General features: G+C 47.5%; 1 protein-coding gene across 6 annotated transcripts in view; it reads right to left on the reverse strand.

Moving 5' to 3' along the window:
• NAV1 (neuron navigator 1) overlaps positions 1–24771 on the reverse strand; it is a 328528-nt gene that overhangs the window by 22217 nt on the left and 281540 nt on the right. For 4 of the 6 annotated variants that reach the window (XM_048496160.1, XM_048496161.1, XM_048496165.1 and 1 more), the window contains 10 exons: positions 14574–14712; positions 14019–14316; positions 12768–13458; positions 4875–5330; positions 4446–4484; positions 3712–3860; positions 2217–2387; positions 1321–1373; positions 943–966; positions 755–832 (listed from right to left, as the gene is read on the reverse strand). In XM_048496160.1, coding sequence (XP_048352117.1) covers positions 755–832; positions 943–966; positions 1321–1373; positions 2217–2387; positions 3712–3860; positions 4446–4484; positions 4875–5330; positions 12768–13458; positions 14019–14316; positions 14574–14712 — 2098 coding nt within the window. The remainder of the gene's footprint in view (positions 1–754; positions 833–942; positions 967–1320; positions 1374–2216; positions 2388–3711; positions 3861–4445; positions 4485–4874; positions 5331–12767; positions 13459–14018; positions 14317–14573; positions 14713–24771) is intronic. The other 2 variants (XM_048496163.1, XM_048496164.1) reach the window with 1 other exon arrangement.

A 24771-nucleotide genomic window follows, 5' to 3' on the forward strand; every position in this document is an offset into this window, starting at 1 on the left:
AAGAGACCAATGGTAGGAAGCCTCTAAAACCCCAGACTGCTCTCCCTTTACCTCAGTGTCCCAACCTGATTCAATCTAATGGTTTTTCCCCCATAAATGGTTTTAGGAGAAGTCAGAGATGTTTTGTTCTATTCTTCTTTCAACTGTTGGATTAGTGCCATTAGCCACAGATATTTAGATATGTCACCTGGCCACATGTTCACAACTGTGTGTGAAGACTTCTGCCTGCTGTGCAGTGGAACAGATGTTTGGTGCTGAGTTTGATGATAGAACAACAAAGTGCCCAGCTCCAAAAGGTTAGGAAAAGCTGCTCCAGCAAAAGAACAAACAGACGCTAGAGGGTGCTCCTGCTCCAAGTGGAATATGGGCGAGTTAGTCATTGCCACGTTTTCTATAGCAGTTCTTTGTGATTTTGCAGCCAGTAAGTCAAGGGCATATCAGAACTCTGGACCATGTGGCCAGTATAACTGTGCAGTGCAGACTCTGGGTTCCTGATGAAGTGCCAGAATCTTGGTGTCCACATGTCTTGGAATAAACATCTGGTGATCTGTCTTCCAGAATGCAAGCTTAACATCTGACAAAATGTTCTGAACAAACTCTCTTCCCATGGCACTTATCAGTTTCATTCCACACTTGTCTTGGCCTTCCACTCTTTCTAATTACTGATGAATGCAAAACAGCTATTGGTACAAAATGAGAGACATGCCCAGCGATGAAGCATTTACATCAGCACCTATGAAACAGGGTGACTCACATTGGCAGAGAGCTGAGTTGTCAGCGTGGCCACCTTCTCTTGGGATGACTCCAGTTCACGGCGCAGTTTACGGATTTGCTAAATCAGAAAGAGAGAATGGAGACTAAGGGGGCGGTACAGCCCTTTGCTCTCCACCAACGGTCAAGAGCAGCACAGCAGTGGGTAAGGAAGAGAGGAGTTTACTGTACCTCAGACTGCATCCTCTCCTCAGCCTGGTAGAAGGTGATGGAGCAGAGAAGAGACAGAGAGGCAAGTGGTTAGGGTGTAAGAAGCAGAGATGGCTCAAGCAAGCAAAGGCAACACAGAGGAACTTTCATGCACAGAGCCCAATCCATTCACTGCAACTTTTCCAGACCCCAGATCCTCCTCCTTCTTATGGTCATACTTTGCAACACACTAGAATGCACCCCAGCTTCGGGAGCAGCATGTCACAACCAAGCCGTGCATTTTGTTCATGCCATCCCATTTGAAAAGACTGCAGGAGAAGATAACTCTGAGGAAACCTGCCAGAATACAGCACAAAGAAAGCCAAGGGTGGGGAACAATGACTGATGAAGGGAGCTTACTGAGGAGTAAGTGGAGGAAGCACTGGACGCCAGGGACAGCACAGATCCATGAACTGCAATAGACAGAGAGAGACACATGTCACGGGGCATCCCCTGGCCATGGAAGGGACAGCAACTGGTCACAAAGAGACCTGGGAACATCAATGCACAAGGGGGCTGGGGTTGAGGAAATCCAGAGGTCGGGTGAGTGCTAAGGGGTGGGACAACGACACCAAGGGCATCCTGGGACTAATGTCATACTCTCTGAATGGCTACAGCTGGGCGTCTGAAAAATAACAGAACATTCAGGCTTAGAAGAAGCTCATGAGATGTCTTTGCCTGGCAAAGTCAACAGTGGCACTTTCAGGAGACATACCTGAGGGGCCATCTACCCAGATAACCTTGGAGTCAGTGAGAAAAGAGTTCTCTAGGACAACAGGAAAAAATAATACTATAACCTCCTGAGTCTGCCCTTTTAATGCCAAATCCAGTGTTAATACTTCCTTAGAGTTCTTCAAATTGTTTTCATGTGCAATAAAGGCCAGTGTGAATGTAGCCCCTCTGACCCCACAAAAGGAGAACAGGGTGACAGAATAACTGGCAACTGACTCAGACCTATGAGATGCTGGCCCTATGATTTGTGTAGGATTCCTGCTAAGACCAGATGGTGAATGTGTATGAGGGGAAACACAAATACTGGCTGCAGCACCAGGCTTCTGATTTCCAATTCTGCTATGTAATTAAGCTGCCTGGACAAGAAGCACTGTCAGCAAAGTGCACCAGCCATCAGCCAAACAACTTGCACTCTTGAGAAGATCCAGTCAACTGAACTGGTTGCAACTGTATTCCCTCTCCTCCATTTCCATTACTGTTGAGGAGGAGACTTTCCTCCTCTTAGCTGGGTGCAAGATTCTCACCATCATCCACAGGGTCACGGAAGGAGCCCGAACGGATCATGCCTTTGGGCCGGTCTGCCAGGGAGAGGGTGCTACCCATGGGGGAGGCGTTGTATAGCTCGAAGGTAGCGTCGTGGGTAGGGATGCTGTTAGAGCGGGTGATCCTTGGGGTGTTGGCTGCTGTGGGACTCACTGCAGGAGAAGGGGGCAGAGGAGGAGAGGTTTGTCAAAGCAGCTCAAAGCCAGGGATGGAGTCAAGGAAATGGAACATGTTGCCCTAGGGATCCTAGTGCACTACATGTAGGGACAGAATAAATGGGACTTAAACCACTACATGCACATCACTCTTCGCATAACATCTTCAGCCAACAGTTCTGTAAAAGAATCACTTTCACCAGTCCACAACTGGTTGTTAGGAACAGTAAAAAAAATGAAAACATCAGTCTTTGCTCCTCTTGCAGCCAATGTCAATAGGTCCCTATTGGACTCACTCTCACAGATGTTTCTGGTTTAGCTGCAGTTCTCTATACTGCAGGATAAATTGGGAGTAAATTTACTGTACCACCAAAAGGTAGCCCCTTAGGACACAGCTCGGGAAAGCTCTGAAGTCTTGAAAGCAAAGGAGATGGGCAATCCCTAAACTTGAGGAAGTTCTCAAACTGGAATTATCTACATTTTAGATAAAGTTTCATGATATGTTTCCAGCTAAGCCCCCACCCCATTAAGCCTGATTTAAACTTGGTGAAATAAGAAACCTTTAGCATCTGTTTCTGAAAGCTTTCCTCAACATCTGGGCAGCTGCTGAAAACTTGTTGCTGGAGAATGCTAATGTTGCACCCACAAATCATATGAGCCATGATGAGATATTAAATCATGGCAATGAGAGATAAGACGCTCACTTCTTTTCCCTTTCACTTGTTACTGTTTTTAGCCATATTTAAACACATGAAGGTTGCATTCTGTCAAGTCAGACCTTTGGTTCAACTAGTTCACGGTGCAAACCTGTGTGATGCCACCAACCTAAGTGGAACTGGAGTGACTCTGAACAGGGCTGCACTATCAGGCTTGTCTTCTCTCATTGGCAGAAGCTATCCAGGGTCTCAGGCATTTGGTTATGGGAGGCTCTGACAATGAGCCACAGGCCCTCCCCGCAAAAGTGAAGGACTGTTTCATCTCTCCATGGCATCCTGTGGCTGGAAAATGCCATTCCAACATGTGGTTAAGCCATTCCATCAGCAACAGGAGGAACAATGCACGGTCTCAGTTCAGTCTTTCACTTTATGTTCTACGTTTCCGTCTCCTTTGTTATCTCTATTATAGGCATCTCCTCTATTATTTCAGAGAGACACCTTATGATGCCTCTGCACTTTACACTTGGTTGGGTGAGTGCTATTTAAAAGATCAGATGGCAGTACATAAAAATGGGCAATGGCTTGAATTGTGCAATTATACTTAATTTAGAACATCTGCCTCAAGAGTTTCCTTTTGAAGGCAAACGGAAGGAAAGGGGACTAACCAATATTGGTGAGTGGTGCCTTCCCAATCAAAGACATAGACAGAGGGGGTGGGGAGGGCAGATCGGACTGGTCATCTGATTCCTGCAGCCCTCCAATTGTGTGGGAGTGCCGTCTCTCTTTGGCATCTTCTTGAGACTGGATTTGATACCTGCCAAAACCAAAGGGCATGTGAGAACACAGACAGGCTGGATGATAAATCAGAAAGGTGCTGTGGAGGGCAATTATGAATCCCAACATTATCACAATCTTTGAGCCAACCAGTTTTGCAATTGAAACTTTATACCCATAGAGGTTCCAAAGAAGAAAAAGGCAAAGCTAGTTGAAGGCATGGATCCAAGTGATCTGGAGAAAAGGGGGGAGAAGAATAATACGCTTTGTTGCCCCTGGAACTGCCTTGTTTCTTGGTCTCCCTGCTCCTCCCGTCCAAATTACAAATAAGGTGAGGTTTTGGGGGTCAGTTTGCATAAGTTGGCTGCAATCGTAAGGAAAGTATTATTGGTCTGGAAGCATGAAAAAGGAAGCAAAGGATCAGTAAACTGGAAGAATTGGAGAAAAACTTTCTCTATTATGTTTTATTTATGTGATTAGCAGCGTAATCCACTGGGAGACAGATTTGTGGTGGCTAGGGAGGATGCTGTCATAGCACAGCCTTTTAAGGAGTTTCAGGTGGTATGGGAAACTTCCCACAGAGGTCAATTTGGTATTAAAAAACAAAATGAAAAATTTTGATTACCTTAATCGCTTCTGCAATGTATCCTGGTCACGATTAGAACTGCAACAAGGGAAATAGAGAGCAGCATTTATTAATTATTTCTCAGGGGCCAGGTGAGACTCCATATGGGAAATAAGCTGATTGTGTGAAGGTTTGGGACAAGAGAGCACATGGGCTTAGATCAGAGGCCTAGAGTGGCACTTGAGCTTTTCCACATTCATAGATTCAGGAAGAATAAACTGAAAGACCATGTTTGGAACGGAAGCATTTTCCAAGCAAGGCATATGCACCATGTGCCATTCCAACACCCCAACTATATTCCAGGTTGCATTGCTTCATTGCTGGGATTGGAAACTGCTTTGTGAAAAACATTATTTTTAAAAGCTCTGCTTCTCTCTAGCTTGGAAAACAATCCAGAATATAAAAGCTACCCCATTCTTTTTCCTCTACCTGTCCAGATGGCTGATTCTGGGGCTTCCTGTCCAGGCCATCTCACTAGGCTCTTCTTCAGCAGTGACAGGAGGAGCAGGAGCAGTGGTGGGAGCACTAGTATTGCCTGTAGAGAATGCACTGTGCAAGCTCATAGGCATCTGCAGCGATTCCATGCTTCTGTGTAGCCCGGAAAGCTTGGGGTACATGCGGGTTTCCTTGGAGATGCTGAAGCCACCCATGAGCTCCAGGCCCTGGGAAAAGCTGGCAGAGTTTATGTTAAGGACAGGTGCAGGACTTGGAGTGAAGCATGATGTGAGGTGAGTACCCACACCCACTGCAGTGGGATGTGGCTCTTGCAGTTTCCCACTATGCATCTGGTGGAGCTCGCTTGAGGAAGGGAAATCCAGGCTGTTGGAGTTCACCTTGTCCAGGTTGGCCAAAGAAGGGGCTTTTACGTAGCTTTTGGCAGCTGACCTACAAGAGAAAAGCCCAATGTCAGGATATAGGAGAAGCACAGAGAACAGACATTTGCATGATTATAATTACACTACATAAGAACGATTAAGGTCTACACAATCTGGAGAACAGTAACAAGCTTCAAAAATCCTAGAGTACAGAATTTCAGGCATGTACATACCCTCCCTTCCTGTGTGGACTAGTAAACCTCTGAATCCCAAGGAAACTTTCTATAAAAGTCATATTAGCATTGAAGGTGAGGCGGAGGATACACAAGGTGAAAGAAACCTGTAAGTCTCCAACTTAGCTGCTATTTGCCCTCCTGTATCTACATATTTAAAACGGTCCATTGGACACTTACCGTGAAGGGCCCTTCTCCTGGTGGGCTAGGAGTCCATCTCCGCTGGGTGTTTCTCAACCTTCTGTTAGGGAGGCAGGCCTAAACTTTCAATTTCCTGTCCCTGGCTCCTCCTCCTCTTTGTTTCCAGTACGACTGTCAAAGCAGTATTTAAGAATAGTGAAAGAAAAGAAATTAGGAACAGGAATAACAGTATAAACAGTTCTCCGGTAACTGGAGTGAACTTATGTGATAGAAAATGTGTAACAGTAACTGTAACTTAACTGTGGGTGTAAACTTGTGGACCAATGTGGTCGTGCTAGCATTCTGAGTTTGTGGTATCTAGTATTCAGAAAGTTATAAATGTTTTGGAACGCATCCTGTTGAATAGACGGTCGGGAAGGGTCGAGATGGACTCCTAGCCCACCAGGAGAAGGGCCCTTCACGGTAAGTGTCCAATGGACCGTTCTCCTGGGGGCGGAGTCCATCTCCGCTGGGACCTTCCAGAGCAGTGTCCCTAAGTGGGTGGGACCGTCATTCTCCTATGATGTGTTCCAAGATTCTTTGTCCGAACGCCTTTTGTGCTGCGGACCAAGAGTGAAGTCTGTAGTGTCTGGTAAATGTAGATGGTGAAGACCAGATCGCCGCTCTGCAGATGTCCTCTACTGAGACCTGGTGCAGTAGGGCGGCATTGGTTGCTGTACATCTAATGGAATGTGCCGTGATGCCTGTGGGCACTGGCGAGTTCAGGGCCTTATGGGCCTCTGCGATACAGTTTTTGAGGGTCGAACTGATAGCGGCCGAAGACATCTGGTGACCTATGTTTGGAGCTGTCACGTTGATGAAGAGACTTTCAGTTTTGCGGATGTTCTCTGTTCTAATGATGAATGCCTTTAAGGAGCGCCTTACGTCCAGATTGTGCCACAGGTGTTCCCGTGGGTGTTTGGGGTTGGCGAGAAATTTGGAATCACGATTTCCTGTTTTAGGTGAAATCTAGATGCTGCCTTCGGCAAGAAGAGTTGGTCTGCAATGCTAAGTATGACTTTGTCAGAGTGGAAAATGCAGAGGTTTTTGTTTACCGATAGGGACCTTAATTCTGAGACCCGCCTGGCCGATGTTAGTGCGATGAGGAACAGAGTTTTCATGCGCAGCCATTTGATGGGGATAGATTGGACTGGTTCGAATGGTGTTTTGGTAAGCGCGTTGAGAACGGAGTGTAGGCGCCAGGATGGAAACCTGTGGGTTGTTGGGGGTTGAAGTTGTTGAACCCCCTTTAGGAATCTGAGTAAGTCAGGGTGACGGGATGCCGGAGTCCCCTCGAATAGTGGCCATACGGTAGTGAGGGCGGCCACCTGTCTGCGTAATGTGGAGCTTTTAAGTCCCGAATCCACTCCATCTTGGAGAAACTCCAGGATGTTGTTTATAGACGGGTGTTGTGGATTGACTTTCTTACGACTAGACCATCTGTGGAAGGCCTTCCAGGTGCAGTTATATATCCTGTTGGTAGAAGGGCGACGTGATGCCAATAGTGTGTTAGTTATCTTGTCAGAGTAGCCCTTGTTCCTTAGGTTGTTTCGTTCAATGTCCAGGCGGTTAGCTGAAACCAGCCGGGATCTGGGTGCACTATTGGGCCCTGGTGGAGTAGGTCTGGTATCGGTGGAAGTCTCAGTGGAGGACTGTTCGACATCTCGGTTATGGTCGAGAACCAGGGCCTCCTGGGCCAGTGTGGTGCAATAAGTATTACTCTCGCCTTCTCTAGGTAGATTCTCCTGAGAAGTCTGGGAAGTAGTGGGAGTGGCGGGAAGGCGTATAGGAGGGTGCGAGGCCATGGTGCTGTCATTGCGTCTACTGCTAATGCTCTTGGGTGAAAGTATCTCGTCATGAAGGCTGGGAGCTGTGCATTGTCCGCGGTAGCGAACAGGTCGACTTCTGGCGTTCCGAAGTATTGGGAGACGAGAAGGAAGGTCTTTCTGTTGATTGACCATTCCGCCTCCTGGATTGTGGATCTGCTCAGCCAGTCCGCTGAGACATTTAGTTTTCCTTGTATGTGGTCTGCTTGTATGGATTTTAGATTTTTCTCTGCCCATGTGAGTATCTTGGCTGATTCTCGATATAGGTTTGAGGACCTGGATCCTCCCTGATTGTTTAAGTATACCTTGGCCGCCACGTTGTCCGTTCGTATGAGGACGTGTTGATTCTTTATCTGTGGATGGAATTGTATTAGAGCAAGGAGGATTGCTCGAGTTTCTAGGATGTTGATTGGAAGTGCAGATTCTCCTGTTCCAGGTCCCTTGTACAAAGTTGTTGTTCAGGGTTGCTCCCCAGCCCCTGAGGCTGGCGTCCGAGAATATCTGTGGGCGCTTGGGGAATAGGAAGGTCTTCCCTTGGGATAGGTTGTTTCGGATGGTCCACCAACGGAGGTTGGACTTCAGTGATGGTTTCAGGGTCAGTGAGTGGTCCCGCTTTCTCATGATGTCTAGTTGGAATGGGCGAAGAAAGATTTGTAGCTGACGTGCATGGAATCTTGCCCATTGCACCATGTCCATGGCTGCTATGAATTGGCCTAAGAGGCTGGTGAGGCAAAGTAGAGATGATTGTCTGGCTAGTATAATTGCTTTTGTTTTCTTTTGAATCGATGCAATCTTGGATGGGGGAAGGAAGAGTCGATTTTTGTTGTGGAGATGATGGCACCTAGGTGTTCCATTTCTTGTGATGGTGTCAAACAGCTTTTGGCTATAAGCCACCAAGAACCCGTGGTTGTCTTAGGGTGAGGAGTACTATCTGGATGTCCTTTAGTGCCCTTTCTCTGGAGGGGGATCGGACCAGAATATCGTCTAGATAGGGGTGTGCGTGAATCCCCTGTCTGCGTAGTAGTGTTATGGGGCCTAGTAGTACCTTTGAGAATATTCTGGGCGCGGTGGAGAGTCCGAATGGTAAAGCACGAAACTGATAGTGCTGGTCGTTTGAAACGAACCTTAGGTATTGTCGATGTGATGGGTGGATCATTATGTGAAGGTAAGCCTCCGTTAGATCCAGGGATGTGAGGAATTCCCCTGGGCGAAGTGCCTCCGTGATGGTGCGGAGGGATTCCATCCGGAAGTGACGGAGTTTGATGTGCCTGTTCACGTATTTTAGGTCCAGGATGGCTCTCCAGTCCCCGGTCTTTTTGGGGACTGTGAAAAAATGTGAGTATATGCCTAATGACTTCTCGTGTGAGGGGACCCTTTCTATTGCTCTTATGTCTAGTAGGTGCTGGACTGCCAGTTGGTTGCGGGACAGTGTGGAGGGGTTCCTGGAGTTTGATGTTTGGAAGAAACGTGGTTTTGGGATGTGAGCAAACTCTATGAGGTAGCCTGATGAAATGATTTCCTGTGCCCAATTGTCTGTGTGTTCCCCTCTCCATTGTTTGGAGAAGTGGGAGAGTCTCCCTCCCACCGGTATGGTGTCGGCGTCATTGTTTGCCTGATTTGTCAAACTTCCCGAATTTGTCTGCTCTGGTTTGTGTGGGTTGGTAGTGGTGGGCTCGAAAGGAGCCACGGCCACGAAAGGAGTTGTGGGGTCTCCAGTTCTGTCGTGGGAGATCTCTTGGGGCTCTTGGTAATGTGCGGTGTGATCTGAATGTATTTCTTTGGAATTGAGGTCGATCAGCTCTCACGAATTTGGGCATGATTTTCTTTTTGTCTCTTGTTTCGGTGAGCACTTGGTCCAACTCTTGGCCAAATAGCATCTCCCCTTGGAAGGAGTAGTTTGCCACCAGTACCCTTGAGTGGGGGTCTGCCTGCCATGCCCTAAGCCAGCTGTTACGCCTGGCTACTACGGATGCTGCCATGGATCTGGCCGAGAGTAAAAGTGCATCCAGGTTGGAGTCGGCTAGGAAGGAGACTCCCAAAGAATTCCTTGGATGCCTTCCCTGGCTGTGCTTCGGGTGGTAACATTGCCATGACTCTGTTTGACCAGACTAAGAGGGCGCGTGCGACTACAGCTGAGGGTGCTAACGCCTTCATTGCTGTGGCTGTCCATTCGTGGGCCCTTCTTAGTGAAGCATCTGAACGTTTATCCATGGCGTCTCTAATGGAGCCGTCTCCATCTTTGGAGACCAGTCCTCCTGATTGGAGTGCTGCTACTGGGGCGTCTACTAGGGGCACTTTCAGCATGGAGTTAATGTACTCTGGTACCAGGTATAGTTTCTTGATGTTGGAGGGTAAGCCTCTCGCTGCCCCTGGTTGTTGCCATTCTTTTCTAATTTTTCTTTCTAAGTATTCCGGGATGGGAAAATATTTGGAGGCTGAGTCAGTGTGAGGGAAAAATTTTTTGCTCCCTTTAGGCTTCCCTTTAACGGGTTTTGTGGAGGTGGAAGGGGCGGATGGGTCTTGGGCCCCCTCCTCATCCTGTAATTCCAGGGCTGAGATAGTTTTATTTATTAGCATGGGGAGGTCTTCCAATTTGAAAAATCTGGTGAAATGATCTGATGTTTCAGGGGGGGGGTTCCTCCTGATCGGAAAAGTGCTCTGGTTCTTCCAGAGTCTCATCTCCGCTGAATGTTTCCTCCCCTGGGAAGGCTAGAGGATTCCCTGCCTGATCTGGGGAGGTGCGTTTTTTATGGGAGCTGGTGCTACTCTTGAGAAGAGGGCGCCGTGTTGTGGTAGTATTTACAGATTGCATCTGTTCTGCTACTGCCGCCTTGAGAATTTGGGAAAATTGTGCGGCAGTCATATTTTGGAGGTTAAAGGGTTCATCTCCAGAATCCTCCCTCGTTTCGATTTCCATCCCGCTCCCTCCCTCATCAATAAATTCTTGCCTGAAGTTGTCTTCGGAGTCCTGTTCCGAGAAGGCTCGAGGGGAGGGAGGGGGAGCAGCCGATGCCTCGCTCTGGGAGCTTTGAAGCTCGTGAGGGGCCGGCGCGTCCGTCTGCTCTATGCGTCGTTTCTTTGCCTCCGCGTTTGAAACGGGAGGGGCTAGCGACGCTCCGGAGGCTTCTTCGTCCGGTTTGCGTTTTTCAGGCTTTCCCTTCGCGGTTGGCTTCTTTCCTCCCGTTAGGTCAAGGGACCTTGAAGTGGAGGATCTGGTGGCCTCTGCCGTGGATTTGGCAAATTGGGGCCTGGGAGGTGAGAATGATCCGTCCGCCATTTTGTTTTTTAGTTTTGGCGGGAAGGGTGGGGGGGGGGGTTGTATGAGGGGAAGAACCCTACCTGCCGCAGTAAGGAAGAATTCAGAGTGCTGGTAGTAGAAGAATAAGAAGAAATTAAGAGAAAAGAGGAGGTAGTAGAGTAAAATAGTGGAGCCAAACACTATAGGTGCACTCCCTAGCTAGGCAGGAAAGTATCTGGAAACAAAGAGGAGGAGGAGCCAGGGACAGGAAATTGAAAGTTTAGGCCTGCCTCCCTAACAGAAGGTTGAGAAACACCCAGCGGAGATGGACTCCGCCCCCAGGAGAATCTACTTTCACTTGTTTGGGACCTAGTATGTAAACACAGCAGTTATACCACAAGGGGCCATACCAGATAGAACCAGAATGGGGATTCCTTCTATCACAGTTAGAAATCTTCCTGTCCTAGACACTCCTTGTGACTATTACCAATACTTAGCCTTATTTTCTGCAAGTGGAATGCAGCCCACAAGAAGTTAAGCCAGGACTGCTTGCGATTGGCTGGCTGCAAAAGGCAGAGTTCTAAAGGCTGTATGAGAAGATTTTGAGGAGGAGTTTATTCCAGAGTAAGCTTGTGAACAGGTGTGTGCCAATTGGGCTCCATTCTAAATTGGTCTTTAAGGGACTGGATGGTCAGATTAAAAGGAGAATCTGTACTACGTCCTTGGTGAAAGCAAAACCAGTTACACTAAGTAAACACACAGGTTGCTTGGTTTCTTTGAGGAAAACTGCACTCAGATACTAAGCAGTGAAGCCTATCAGAATGTGGAGTTTTTAATATAGAGATAGAGAGAGGAACTGACTTCCTGAGGGATAGCTGGAATTCTTGCTCTTTGAAACAATGTTTATAGGATAGACAAATCTAGTGGAAAGGGTTGTCTAAAAGGTGGTGTTTTAAGGAACTGTTTTGAAATAGTTATCTTAGGGTAAAAGAAAGGCCTTTCAAACAAATAGAAAGACAAACTGAATATTGTGTTACCTATACTGGGGTGTTTATATAAGTTTAAATTAAACTGAATGTAACATCTGAAGGTACAAAGCTAGTAACCTGAGCCAAACTTGAAACAACTTGTATATAGTAACCACTCAACACCAGCTTCTGGTTTATTAATATTTATTCCTTTGCCAGAACCATTTCTGTTTATTTGTTCCTATAAATAAAAACGTGTTTCATCATTTAACTTAATAAAGCAACTGGTGCCTGCTTTTTATTTTCTGACAGAAGGAAAGAGGGTTATTTTTGTTTCCCTCAGAGCAGTTTTCTTTGCCTGACTGAGAGGTACTCAGCTGAGCAGATGAAGAACATTCTTACTGTTTATTATAAATATAAATGTGGAAGAACACAGAGTGAACAGAAATAAAGTAAAATTACCACATTCATGGTACATGGTAATGGACCAAAGGGCTGCTCAGGCAAAGCATACTTGACAATTGGAACTTTTGGAGGGAAAATCTCCCCAGGGCACTGGTGGGCAGAGAGAAGGTGCTTGGGGGGTGCAACAACCCTCATTATCTGAAATGGTTCTCATGCAGTCAAAAATGAAGACCAGATACACAGCAAAGCTTTCTTGTCACTGCCTTCCTCATGTTGGAAGTTCAACCACTAAAGCTTTTAGGAATTGAGCTAAATATAATTATTTTAAATGAAAGGTTATAATAGCAGTATGCAGATATGAGCTTGGAGAGATACACAGAGCTGTGGATTTGAATATACACTATTTCTCTCCCCAACATTCTCTCCCAGCTTGGAACCTAAAGTATAGATGAATCCTGGTAATGAGAAAAAACTGATATCTACCTTTTAAAATTACAACCTTGCAATATGTGATGGTGAAGCCTTCTGATCTCAGTAAGTGAAGCTCAGAGTTTTAATGGAATATAGGCACACAGTTCTATTTTAACAGAGTAAGCAAGTCCAGCTATGGACTTGCTGTGAACAGGAAAATGCTGGGAGATGTGCACTGCTTCTTACCTGAGTGGTGTTGGTGGCAGCTCAGCTGCTTTGGCAGGAGTTTGGTGGCCACTTTGAGCCTTGGGGGTGCTTTCAGGGGAGCCAATACTCTTGAGTGAGACACAGTCAGAATCCAGAGCTACTGCCTTGGCCTTGGCTTTCTCCTTCTCTCTGTCTGTCTGATTCACTGGCACCGGTGTGCTCCGTCCTGTGCCAATTTTTGAGGGCTCCTTGAGCCGTGACACGGAAATGCCCCCTTTGCTGCTGAGGATGCTGGGGTCAATGCTGCTGCTTACAGGCCGTGGGCCACTGCGCCCCCCAGTCACACTCATGGAGCTAGACTTGGCTGGGCGAGGCAGGCTCCGATATTGGATGTTGGTGCGGGCCCCTGGGGCCATGAAACCAGGTTCCCCAGCATTAGAAACATCCAAACTGGTTTTCCTGCCATTGACAGGTTTGACAGGGATACTGGAGGTCTTCTGAATCTTGCCAAGTGTGGCTGAGCCACCAGCTTGCATCACTGTGGCAGTCCCAGTGGCAGGCGGTGGTTTCTTATAGCCAAAGGACCCAGCGGTGGTGGTCCGGGTGAGTCCAGATGGAGGCTTTTTGGCATCTGAAAGCCGATCTCGGCCAGCATCAGAAGATGAGCGTTGAAGGCCTGCATTCTTCACAGACAGCTTGCTCTTGTCTGTTGCTTTTGCTTCAGGTTTACCTGGAAGACAGGGCAGAGAAATTTGAAGCCAGGTTTCTAAAGCCAGCTTTTTTAGATATCTATAGATAAAGCCTCAGCAGAGTTCCACTATTCTAAAAACCATTAAAGTCAATGGACTTAGAAGAGTGCAACTGTGGCTTGGGATGGAATTGGAAAAGTACTTCTTCAGCAGAGATGGTCTCTGAACTGAATTGTGCTCCCGTTGGTCCACTGCTGGCCCGCAGATGTTACACAATGGGGCCAGTGTATTATCAGGACCCAAATGTCAGTGTAAGGTCACTGTGCAAGTGTCACTAGCAACAATAAAAGACACTGAATTGTACTTACATTTTCCAAATAAATTTATTTTGATTTAACTTAATTGGCTTATTTTATAACTGAGGCTATAACATGACCAAACATTTAGTTCAGCTGCAACAGTGACACTCTGGGCTTCCTTATGGTCTGTACTGGTTAAAGTCTCAAATGAATGAGAAGTAAACAGACATGGAAATGAAAGAGATGGTCACATCCTTTCCTTGCTGACCAATACTGAAGTTAGCTCTCGGTTCCAGCCTCACCTGCCACTTTGAGAGTCTGGGCTGTGTGGGTAATAGGGGAGGTTACAGCCACAGGGGGCGTCTTGCCCTTCTTTAAGGACCCTGGAGGGCCCAAGCTCACTGGCTTTTTCAGATCTCCTCCTTTGCCTGGAGCCTCATCGCAGCTTTCAGAGCGCTCCCGTCGCCACTTAGAAGTGCTGTGCTCCATTTTCAGGCTCCCACTGTCATAATCCATCTTCTTCTGAGCTTTCTCCTCTGGCTCACCGTACCAGTTTAGCCCACTCTCTGCTAGCGAACGCTTCTCAGAGTCTGTGCGCAGCTGCAAGGCAGAAACAAGAGGGGACGCAATCAGCTCAACACCTCAGTTTTTTCCACCCACAATATCCTCCAGCCCTCCCCAGACTCAACAGAGGTGAAGTTTGATGCCGAGTGTTCACCTTCTCCCTGAGGAAACTGGCCTGTACTTTGAGGCAGCAAATTTCCTGGACTTCATCCAGCTTTTCTCCTTTTCCAGGAAAGTCCATAATTGTGTAAAAGATGGAGGTTTCTGGTTTCTGAGAGTTTAGGTCTACCTACCGCTATGGCGGAGTTCCTGCGGGAAGCCGTGGGGGTGGAAGGCAGGGAGTTGAGCGAGGAGCTGGCATTGAATTCTTCTGAGCTAAGGTTGTCCGAGGCATCACTGAGGCCGCTGCTGATGGAGCTGCTCTCATCCCAGCTGCAACACACAAAAAGCAGCAACTATGAACAACCCTGAATATGAAGGAAAAGCTAGCCATAAACAGGATGTGGCATTTTCATTCCAATTCCTGGATAATCACCATTAGTAGATCCACTTAAAGCTAGAAGATTTAGTTTATAAGCCAGGAGTTTTAGACATACACCTGCAAAGTTTAAAATTGGGTCTTTGCTTACTCTCATAAAATGTGTTGATCTACAATTTTCTTCTTCCAAGGTACTTAATTCTTTCCCAAGTCTAGATAACAACATATCATCATTTGTTCCTAACCTAGTGTTAAAATCACCTACCAGCAAAATATTTGCTTTAGGAAACTTCATGGTAAGCTCCAACATGTACGTTTCCAACTTATCTCAGCATTCCTCTATCTCTGATTTAACATGCATAGGAGGAATATACACATTAATAATTATAAGACTACCGTTTTCCTGCTAATATGGACTGCCATGGCTATGTTTTTAAGGGAGGGGAGCTCTTTACATTCAACCTTTAGTTTAACAGATACTAGTATACCTAGTCCCCCTTTAAGCCTTCCTCGGCCTTAATAAAAGACTGTAAATAAATCTTACTTATTTACTGTCATTCCAATTCTCACCAGCCCATCACTGACAGTGTGTCATAAGTGGCACTTACACCGCTGTGGAGCCACACAGCTCCATGTTACTCAGGCACCATTGCAGCCACTTCGCCAGTGCTCCCCCTCCACAGGTGCCAAAACTGGTGCTAATGTGGTGGGGGGGGGGGGGCAAGCCAACTTTAATCAGATTCCTGGGTCTTTCAGCCTGGGAACACCCACTCTGGCTGGCATCAACTTACATCAGTTGAAAGTGTTGCCCAGTCCCACTGGGCTGCATAGGGGAGTTTCAGGGCAGCCAGGGATAGTTCCCTCTTTTCTCACAGTTTGCACCACCAGGAACCTCTTTGGAGGCGGTGGGGCTGCACCATCCCTGGCTGCCATGAAACTACTCCCCCCTCCCCCCACCTGCAGAATTGAGCTGCCTCTCTCACTCATGATCAGGTCAAAAGTGTTACCAAAGGATGGGTCTCTTGCTCCCTGTTTAATGCAGATTTATGAGAGAAGTGGGATACATCTAATTCTTTCCCACAAAATTCAATCTCAGCTGCTACAACTGCTCACAGAATATCTTCTTAGTTGCTGTACTGACTGAAGTTAAACACAAATCAGAAACACAGGGGAAATCCCCAACTGTTGTCAACAAACATAAGGTTGCAAAATGTTCAGATGAAGGGACTAGTTACACAACTTGACGCATCTCTGAAAATGTTCATGCTGGAACAGAATGTGGCAGCCAGCAACTTCGGGTATCCCAGGAGAAGAAGCAGGAACACAACAAATATAAGGAACTGTTGCCAGTCCTCCCACCTGGGACAATAGTTCTGAATGACATGAACAGGAAAAAGCTTCTTTCCTACATGGACGGTCTGGGAAAAGCAGGTGTTTGTGGGGAATGAAGAAGAAATTAAAAAACAAAGAAAAAGAAAAGAAAAAAGCTCCATTCTTCTTCTTTGGCAGTTTGCACATTAGACTCCAAGAAGCCTAGAACAGACTGGTTAAAAATATAGCAGATCCATTTCAGATTAGGTTTCCCTTCAAAAGTGCCCATATTTTACTTCTAGAGCGGTTGGTCTAGTTGAAAAGAGGTCATAATGCTAAAATGATTCCTGGTTGGGATGACAATCAAGATGGCCATGCACAAGAGTTCAAGCCATGTCTACACTGTAGCCAGTAAAGACTGGGGTTCTGGGAGGATACGTCTGGGCCCATCTCTATTATGGCCCGGAAAACCCACAACAATCAGAACGGGAAGAGATACTTTTGATGAAGATTAAGGCTGGACTGTCTCTGGTTTTTAAATTATCTTTTTAAGGTTGTACTACGAATGCTTAATATTAATGCACAGTTTCATGCTGCTAGGCTTCTGTGAGCTATAGCTTTGAAAGTTTTAGCATAAAACAATCACATGTATTCCTTTAAGATCTCAGCTTTAGATGGATAAAAAAACAATAAGATACTGTATTCAAATGACATAATGAGAAGTTCAGGCATAAATTATCATTTGTTTCCCCTGTTAGCACACAGTGACACATAGGAGATACATTTTATAGATGAGAAAAACACATGGAGTATATTATGAAGATTTTCTAATTATTCATAAAATAATTTCATTTGATGAATCATGAGTAAAAATAGGAATGGAACTTACCCACCCACCCCCTCCAAATATCTATAGTTCGGAAGGTTTCTTTTTATCAGAAGAAAAAGTGTGAGTTGAAATCTTATACTGATGGACTTTATATGAAAAGGTGCTAAGTTCAAATGAACAGTTACTTCCCCCAAAAAAATTATGGGTACAAAAAAAGAAAAGAAAAGGGGAAGGAGAGTTAAAGCATAAACCTAAACCCCATTTTTGAAGGGATTAGGAAAGTGACTAAGATTTATAACAGCATATTCTGAAGATATGTACACACCATGGAGCTATACCTCTTTGGCCCTGTGTCATGTACATTTAGATTGGACACACAAATAGGGCATTTTGCATACAAAAACCCCACTTTGTACAAGCAAGCAAAGAGTAGAACAAAAAAGTTATAGCAAATGGCTAATGCTGCTCTGCCAATTTCCATTTCAGGTTCACCACAACAAAACACAGACACCAAACACTCCTCCATTACTCCTCTACTCTTCTATCAGGGAGTACAGCACACCTGCAAATTACAGAAGTTAGCACTACGTCATCACACAAATGGAGGGAAGTTCAAGAAGTATAATTACAGTCCTGGTTAGCTGTCAGCATTTATCCTTTACTACTGCTGGTCTACAATGTCTATTGCTTTGCAGGATCACCCACCCTACTAGACCTAATTCCAATACAACTTCCTATAAGGGATGGGGAATTATGAACTCAATGTCCCACATAAAGCTCACAAGGGCGCCACAAGTAGACCTTTGGAGCCCACTTGCTCTTTGGTGTCACAATGGCGACTTAACCCATTAATATCTTTGTGTGCTTTTGAGCAATGTGCACGATAGACTCTATTCCCTGTCAATTATTTGCCAAACCTGCAACATAGGCTGTGACTGCAATGCCCTATTACAGGGCTTCCAACTCTCTTATTCTACCAGTGCTTCTGCAATACTGCAAACTGCTTAACAGAGTGTAACCAGAGCAGTTGTTCTCATAGGCATGCAGTGATAGGGATAGCTCTGTTTTTGGCTCTTGAGCCTACCCAGACAGTTTGCAAAAGAACAGGAACCTTTCTGGAGCAAAACTGGCAACCCCAATTATCTGATCAGTTGCTAGTATGTCTGATGCTGGATCATGAATCTGTAGACTGCTCTGAGACAGTCAACCAGTGACTAGAGTTTAGCAGATAACGTTCCTCATTGCTAATAATCAGCTGTCTTTACCATGCAAACTCACGCTATGTCATGAGCCAGCCCTCAGGGGACAAAGAACCAGACACAGAGCTTGAAAACACCATGGACCAGAAGATGGCTCCTAAAGAAGAAATGCAGACAGAGCCAGCTTCAAGCCCTTCCCTGCAAAATAGGCAGAGTCAGCAGCAATAGAGTTAGATGCTGTGCAGCTGGGAGAGCCATCAGGTGAACCAGACAGGAAAGAGGTAAAAACAGAAACAGCAGCAAAGTAGTGAAAGGAGAAGTGTCCATATTGCAGCTGGATATGGCAGAAGACTCTGTGAACTAGAAACATCATAATCAGAGGAGAACGGTCCATTGGTTACTCACCGTGAAGGGACCTTCTGCTGGACGCGGAAGGGCATCTTGATGGGTGTTTCCCAACCCGTTCTCAGGGAGGCAGGGTCTTAAACTTGTCACTTCCTGTGAACTGCTTGGCACGCCCATCTAGGTCCAGTAAACGACTGTCCAGAGTAGTGAGAGCTCTAATATACTGGCAACATGTCGTGCCAGGAAAGCGACTAGAATAACATGAAAACGACATAACTCCTGTCAACATGTAACAACAATAAACAGCTTGTCTGCAAGTGAACTTAGGTAGCTGTGCTGGAGCGATTGAGAACCCATTATCGAGGGACTAATAGCTGATCCAGGGAGGGGGCCAAAGATGCCCTTCTCCGCGTCCAGCAGAAAGGTCCACTTCACGGTGAGTAACCAAATGGACCGCTCTCTGCACTGGAGTAAGGCGGAAGGAGCATCTTGATGGGAACTCCCAGAGCAGTCCCAAAACGGGTGGGCCAGGATCATTCCCTCGATAATGTGTTCCAGCACACGTCTGCCGAGAAGAGTGGCTTCGGATGCTGCAAGGGAATGTGAGTCCTGTAGTGTCCTGGACAAATGTAGGATTGCAGTTGACCAGGTAAGCGGCTCTACAAATGTCCAGGAGGGACTTGTTTCCTTGAGAGGCTGCAGTGGCAGCCGCCCGCGTACCTGAGTGGAATGAGCTGTAATTCCCTGGGGAAGTGGATGGCTGTAGACAGCTTTGTAGGCCTTCAGATGATGCATGTTTTAATTGCCCCTACTGATGGCTGCCTTGGACATCTCCGTCCCCCCAAGGTTGGGGAGTGACAGTTGATGAAGAGAGGCTGTGGGAAGTCCGGATGGACCTCCGGGTTCTTATGATGAACAAATCGCTTTCAGAGTTCTCCGGACATCTAGGATTTGTACCACTGAAATCTCTCTGTTGGGTGAGAAAAGGAAGAAGATTGTAGCGCAGAAAGGCGAGGTATCACCAACTCCTGAGATCGAAATGCAAATTTGGAATTCACTTCTTGGGCATGAAGGTGGGATGGGATCTGAAGTATTACCTGGTCCCTTGTGGATTTAAAAAAATGCACCAGTTCTGCCTCCTACTGACAGGGCGTGGATTTCCTAGATACCCACGGTCGGGCTGAGGAGGTTATGGCTAGCAGGAATAAGCATGTCTTCATTACAGCTAGCACATTTTAAGGTGTTATGGTCTGTACCGAGCTCGAAGGTGATTTGGTCAGAGCCAGGAGAGTACTAGGGTGCAATCGCCTTATAGGTGGGGAACGGGTGGATCACTGAGTGGTTGGATTTAGCTTCCACCCAAACCCGTAAGGAATCGCATACGACATCCGGGTTCCTGGAGAAGGGGCATTCCTTGGATTACTATGGCAACACCGTACATCCAAGGACGCTACTTGTCTCCTCAGCGTGGAGCTACGCAGGCTCTTGATGGAGTCCATCTTGGAGGAACACTCAGGGATTTGGCTTGGAAGGAGTAGGAACAAGTGGGGAGATGGATTTTCGCCTGCACCAAGCATACGAAAGCTTTCCACGAGGAGTTGCCTTAGATTTTTTGATGGTGGAAGGAAGCCGATAAAGTGAATACTAGGATTTGTATTGGCGACCTCGGTGAATTACCCTTTACGTCTTAGGAGAGTTCCTTTCAAAGCGCCATGCGGTCCAGTTTGTACACCACCCGGAGTTTTGAGAGGATGGGAGACTGGCCCTATGGGTCAGCATGTCCGGTGGTGTTGGAAGTGGGATCCCTTGTGAGGTTGCCATCTCTCAGAATGGAGGGAGAGCCAAAGAGGCGTCGCATTGGCCAGTGTGTGTGGGAGCCACCAGTATCCACCCTCGGCTTGCTCTATTACTATCTTCCCTCAGAACCTTAGGGATGATGGGCAGTGGAGGGAATGGCGATACAGTAGGAGTCTTAGAGCCATGGATTAGCTACAGGAAGTCTACATCCATCGCTTTCGGGTGGTAAAACCTGGGACATGAACTGTGGAGTCTGGTGATTTTCGGCTGAGGCTGAAGAAGGTATCTACCTTGGGAAGTCCCAGGTTGCTTTCGGGAGAGATCATGTGGAAGATGTCGGAGACTTTAGTTTTCCACTCTGCTTCGCTATGAGGTGGTCCCTGCTGAGCCAGTCGGCCCCGTGGACGTTCCAATTGGCCTCTGATGTGTTCCGGACCCAGTGACATCAGGTGAGTCTCGGCCCATGTCCAGGATGCGCGATGGCCTCTTTGTGCATGAGTGAGGATCTGGACCCCCCTTGATTGTTTAGGTAGGCCTTGGTCGCGTGTGGTGTTGTCTGGTTCTTACTAGAACATGGAGTCCCCTGGAAGGGGATGTCTGGAAGTGGAGGAGGGCATTGAAGATGGACCTTGCATTTCCAGGATGCTTGGGAATTGGAGAGAGATCCGTTTCCTCTCCGATGACCAGCGCCCCTATGCAGCACTGGTCCTTGAGAGGTTGCTCCCCAGCCCGCAGGGCTGGCGTCGCGGTGATCACCTTCCGGTTTCTCTCCCTGATGAATGAAAAAATTTTCCCTTTTGACAGAGTTGCGAGTCGCAGGTCCACCACCTATAGAGTTCTTTTTGGGAAGTCATTAAAGGGTTAGGTTGGACGATGCGATCTTGTTTTTTGCATAATCTGCCGTTGAGGGGATGGACGCTTAGGAAGGCTTGAAAAGGGGTCTGAAGCGTGGAGGCTGACTCCACTGCAGCATGCTCGAACACTGAGACCATCAATCCCATCAGGAGCTTGCCAGGAGTAGCAAGGATGACGTCCTCTTGGCGGTACAATGAGTAGAAGCTGCACATCGGATCTGCCGGATCGTATTTTCTCTTGTTCTGTGGAATGAGATAGACAATGAATTCTTGGTGGTAATTCTATGAGGGCCCCGAGGTAGTTCCATCGTCTTAATGAAGGAAGAGTTGTGCTTTTTCTCTAAGTTCACTAGGAACCCATTAGTGGGTCTTGGAGCACTTTTTGTGCCGGGCTCTGGAGCGTCCTTAATGTGACGGCTTGTAGTGGGCCGATCCCGATTGTATGAGGATATAGGTCCAGGTAGGGGTATGGAGTGGATCTTCTGTTCCCCGAAGAAGGTGTGATGGGACACAGCAGGATCTTGGAGAAAGACTCCTCGGGGCGTGTGCTTCCAGCCGGCGAAGCGGGAGGGCCCTGAATTGAAATTGTTCGTTGCCCACATGCAGCGAACCCGTAGTGCTACTTCCTGTGGGTGTTTGGGTGGATCGGGATGCTGGAGGTGAGGCCTCGGTCCAGGTCACCATGAGGGATGTCATGAGAGTCTCCTGGACCGGATGTTTTCTATGATGGAGCGGAGAAGTCTCCATCCTGAAGCGTCATGGAGGTGTAGGTGCTCGATTGAAGCGGAATCTCCAGGGGATTGAGTATCGCTCTCCAGTCTCCGTTCCGGCGGAACAGTGAAAAGAGTGAGAGAACACCCCGAGGATCTCTCAGATTTTGCAGCACTGGTTTGAATAGCCTGGATCCTCAAGAGGTGTTGAATGGCCTGTTGAGTTCTTTGCGCTTTGCTCTATGTTGGAATTCGACTGGGAAGGCTGCAGGAAGCGTTGAGGGGCAGTGTGAAGCGAACTTCGATTGAATAACCCTGACTGGATGACCTCTCTCGGAGACCATCGGTCCCACATGGTTGCCACTTCCACCGATGACTAGAAGTGTTGAAGTTCGGCCTACCCACGAGGAAGGGAGTGGGAGTCATTGTTTGGAAGGGTCCTTCGGAGCGGAAGGTTTTTTCCTGCTTTGGCGTGCTGTTGTTACTGAAAAGGAATTGTTGAAATGTCCAGTGCGTCTCGCGAAAAGCCCTAGTTGAGCTTAAGCCAGCGTTTACTGCCCGTCTCTGGAGAGATCTGGGAAGAAGTCTTACGTGAGATCCCGGAAGGTGTGTGAAAGGTTTGTTTGCTTTGGTAGGGATGATCGGGTCTTGACCGCAGTTTTTGGCTATCGCTTTTTGTTGTCCTTGGTCTGTACCAGGGACTTGTTCCTGAGATTCCTTCTGGACCGAACAGGGTTATCTCCCTGGAAGGAGAATTGTAATAACCCATACCAGGAGTGTTTGGAATAAGCATGTCTGCGTGGCCAGGCTCTAGTAATGGCCCGCGATGTCTCCCTAACCACTACTGTGTTGGCCATGATTTTGGATGTTATCAGTAGACCTTCGTGGTTTGGAGTCAGCTAGGATAAGAATGTGTACCTCGAGGAGGATCCTTTCAATCCCTTCCCTAAGTGCTTTGGATTCAGGGCGGGAGCATGTCTAGGGATTCTTCTTAACCATTACTCATGGCTGCTCTGGGCCATGAAATTGTGAAGAGAGAGTAAAAGGATTTAGATAAAGGAGGCCAGAAAAGTCACGTCATATGCTTTTACAGGATGGCCTCTGAGCGTTTGTCCAGCTGATCTTTAATGGTGCCAACCCTCACGTCTTTGGAGACTAACTCCCCGACCTGTAGGAAGCGGAGACGGGTGCATCCACAGGTGGGACCTGGAGCATCTTGTTAATATAAGTCTGGTACTGGGTACACAGCTTTTTAGAACAAAACACTTGGTTGGGGACAGGAATGTTTAAGGAAGATGTGGGAGAAGCCCACTCTTTAAGAAATGCCCCTTCTGAAAATATTCAGGAGACAACAGGTAGGTATTTGGGGTTCGCGGTTCCTCATGTGGGAAGATCTCTTTCTTCCCTTTAGCGGACGCCCATATGATTGGTTTGTCTAGAAGGTGGGAAGTGGCTGCTTAGGGTCCCACAGCGTCTCGCATGGAGATCCCTCCTGAGGTCTAACTTGCTGTGATAGCTTTTGAAATTAACTGAGGGAGATGTTTTCGACCTCCAAAAATTCTAAGGGGAGTTGTCGGTATCTGATGCTTCCCCTCTGACTCTGAGAGAAGTGTTCAGAATGACCCACTCTTGATTCGTTCTTCACTGAATTCCTCCTCCTCCCCTGGGAAGGTTAGTAGTTTCCTCATGGCTGCGTCTAGTTGCCCTTGCTGGAGACCTAATAGGAGATGCAGGAAGGAGAGCGTCTTCTGGCGCTTAGAACCATGCTCTTTTTTGTGGTACGACTGGATCTCCTCCCTCATTGCTTCTCTAAAAAGCCCCACTAGTTGCTGGGGGGAGGCGTCATGCCATCTATTGAAGCCAGGAAGCGCCACTGTATGGCGACTATGCCCCTCCCCTTTCCTTGCTGTGTCGCGGCACTGCGTGCGTGACCTCCGCTAATGAGAATGAGTCACTTTCCAAGCTGCCCTCCCGTTCCGCTTATCGGAGGGGGCGGGCTTCATCTTGAGCCTCGCTGCAGCCGGCGCCTCTGCTGTAGCTTGAGCAGGGAGGGGAGAAGAGGCGGCCAAGCCCAGCGTTTACTTCGAGGCTCCTCCGGGTCCTCGACGCGATCGCCCGGCCCCGGAAGGAGAGCGTCTGGGTTGGGAGCTAGAGACCGGAGACTGGACTGGCGGGCGCCCTCGGATGACAGCGGGGAGTTGCCGCCGCGAGGCTCTGAAGTGCCGCTGTTTTATCTTTAAGCCGCTTCTTCCTTGCACGGCTCTTCTTCATTCCGCTGCTTTTGGCTTTGGGTTGGAGTCCCAGGGGGAGGGGAGGAGAGGGGATGTTGTTTTTGCTTGTCCCCTTGTTCTTGCGGGTGGCAGCTCTAGTGCCCTCCGCTGAGGATCAGGTGCAAAAAGGATTCTCCTGGGGAGAAAAAAAACGATCAGCCATGGCAGGAGTCTTTTGGGCAGGAGTTCCCTGCTAAAGAGGGCCCTGGCGGTTTAAGGCAAAGATAGAAATAGAAGAACACTAAAAAGGTAGAAGTAACAGACACAAGAGACAGACTAGGACTTACAGTACAGTAAAAAACTTGCAGAGACTGAGAAGGATGCTGCTCTCCCTATCAGGCAGGGAAGTAAACTGGACCTAGATGGGCGTGCCAAGCAGTTCACAGGAAGTGACAAGTTTAAGACCCTGCCTCCCTGAGAACGGGTTGGGAAACACCCATCAAGATGCCCTTCCGCCTCCAGTAGAACTGAGTCTTTACAGGATTCTGGTCTCATGGGCAAGGGTGTATTATATATACAACCAGCTTTTGGTGTTCAGGTTTTGGGTTGGGTGTGTCCAGCTTCCTCCTTCTCTTCTCCCTCCTTCTTTTTGCTGTTGCTCAGCCTGTTGCCTTCTCACCCAGACCGTTTATTGGAATCTGAATCCATGGCCTCTGACAGTCACATGGTTGCCTTTCTTTAGTAAACATCTGGGGCAT

This window comes from Sphaerodactylus townsendi, linkage group LG05 (genome assembly GCF_021028975.2).
Source record: "Sphaerodactylus townsendi isolate TG3544 linkage group LG05, MPM_Stown_v2.3, whole genome shotgun sequence".
In the NCBI taxonomy this organism is placed as follows: Eukaryota; Metazoa; Chordata; class Lepidosauria; order Squamata; family Sphaerodactylidae; genus Sphaerodactylus; species Sphaerodactylus townsendi.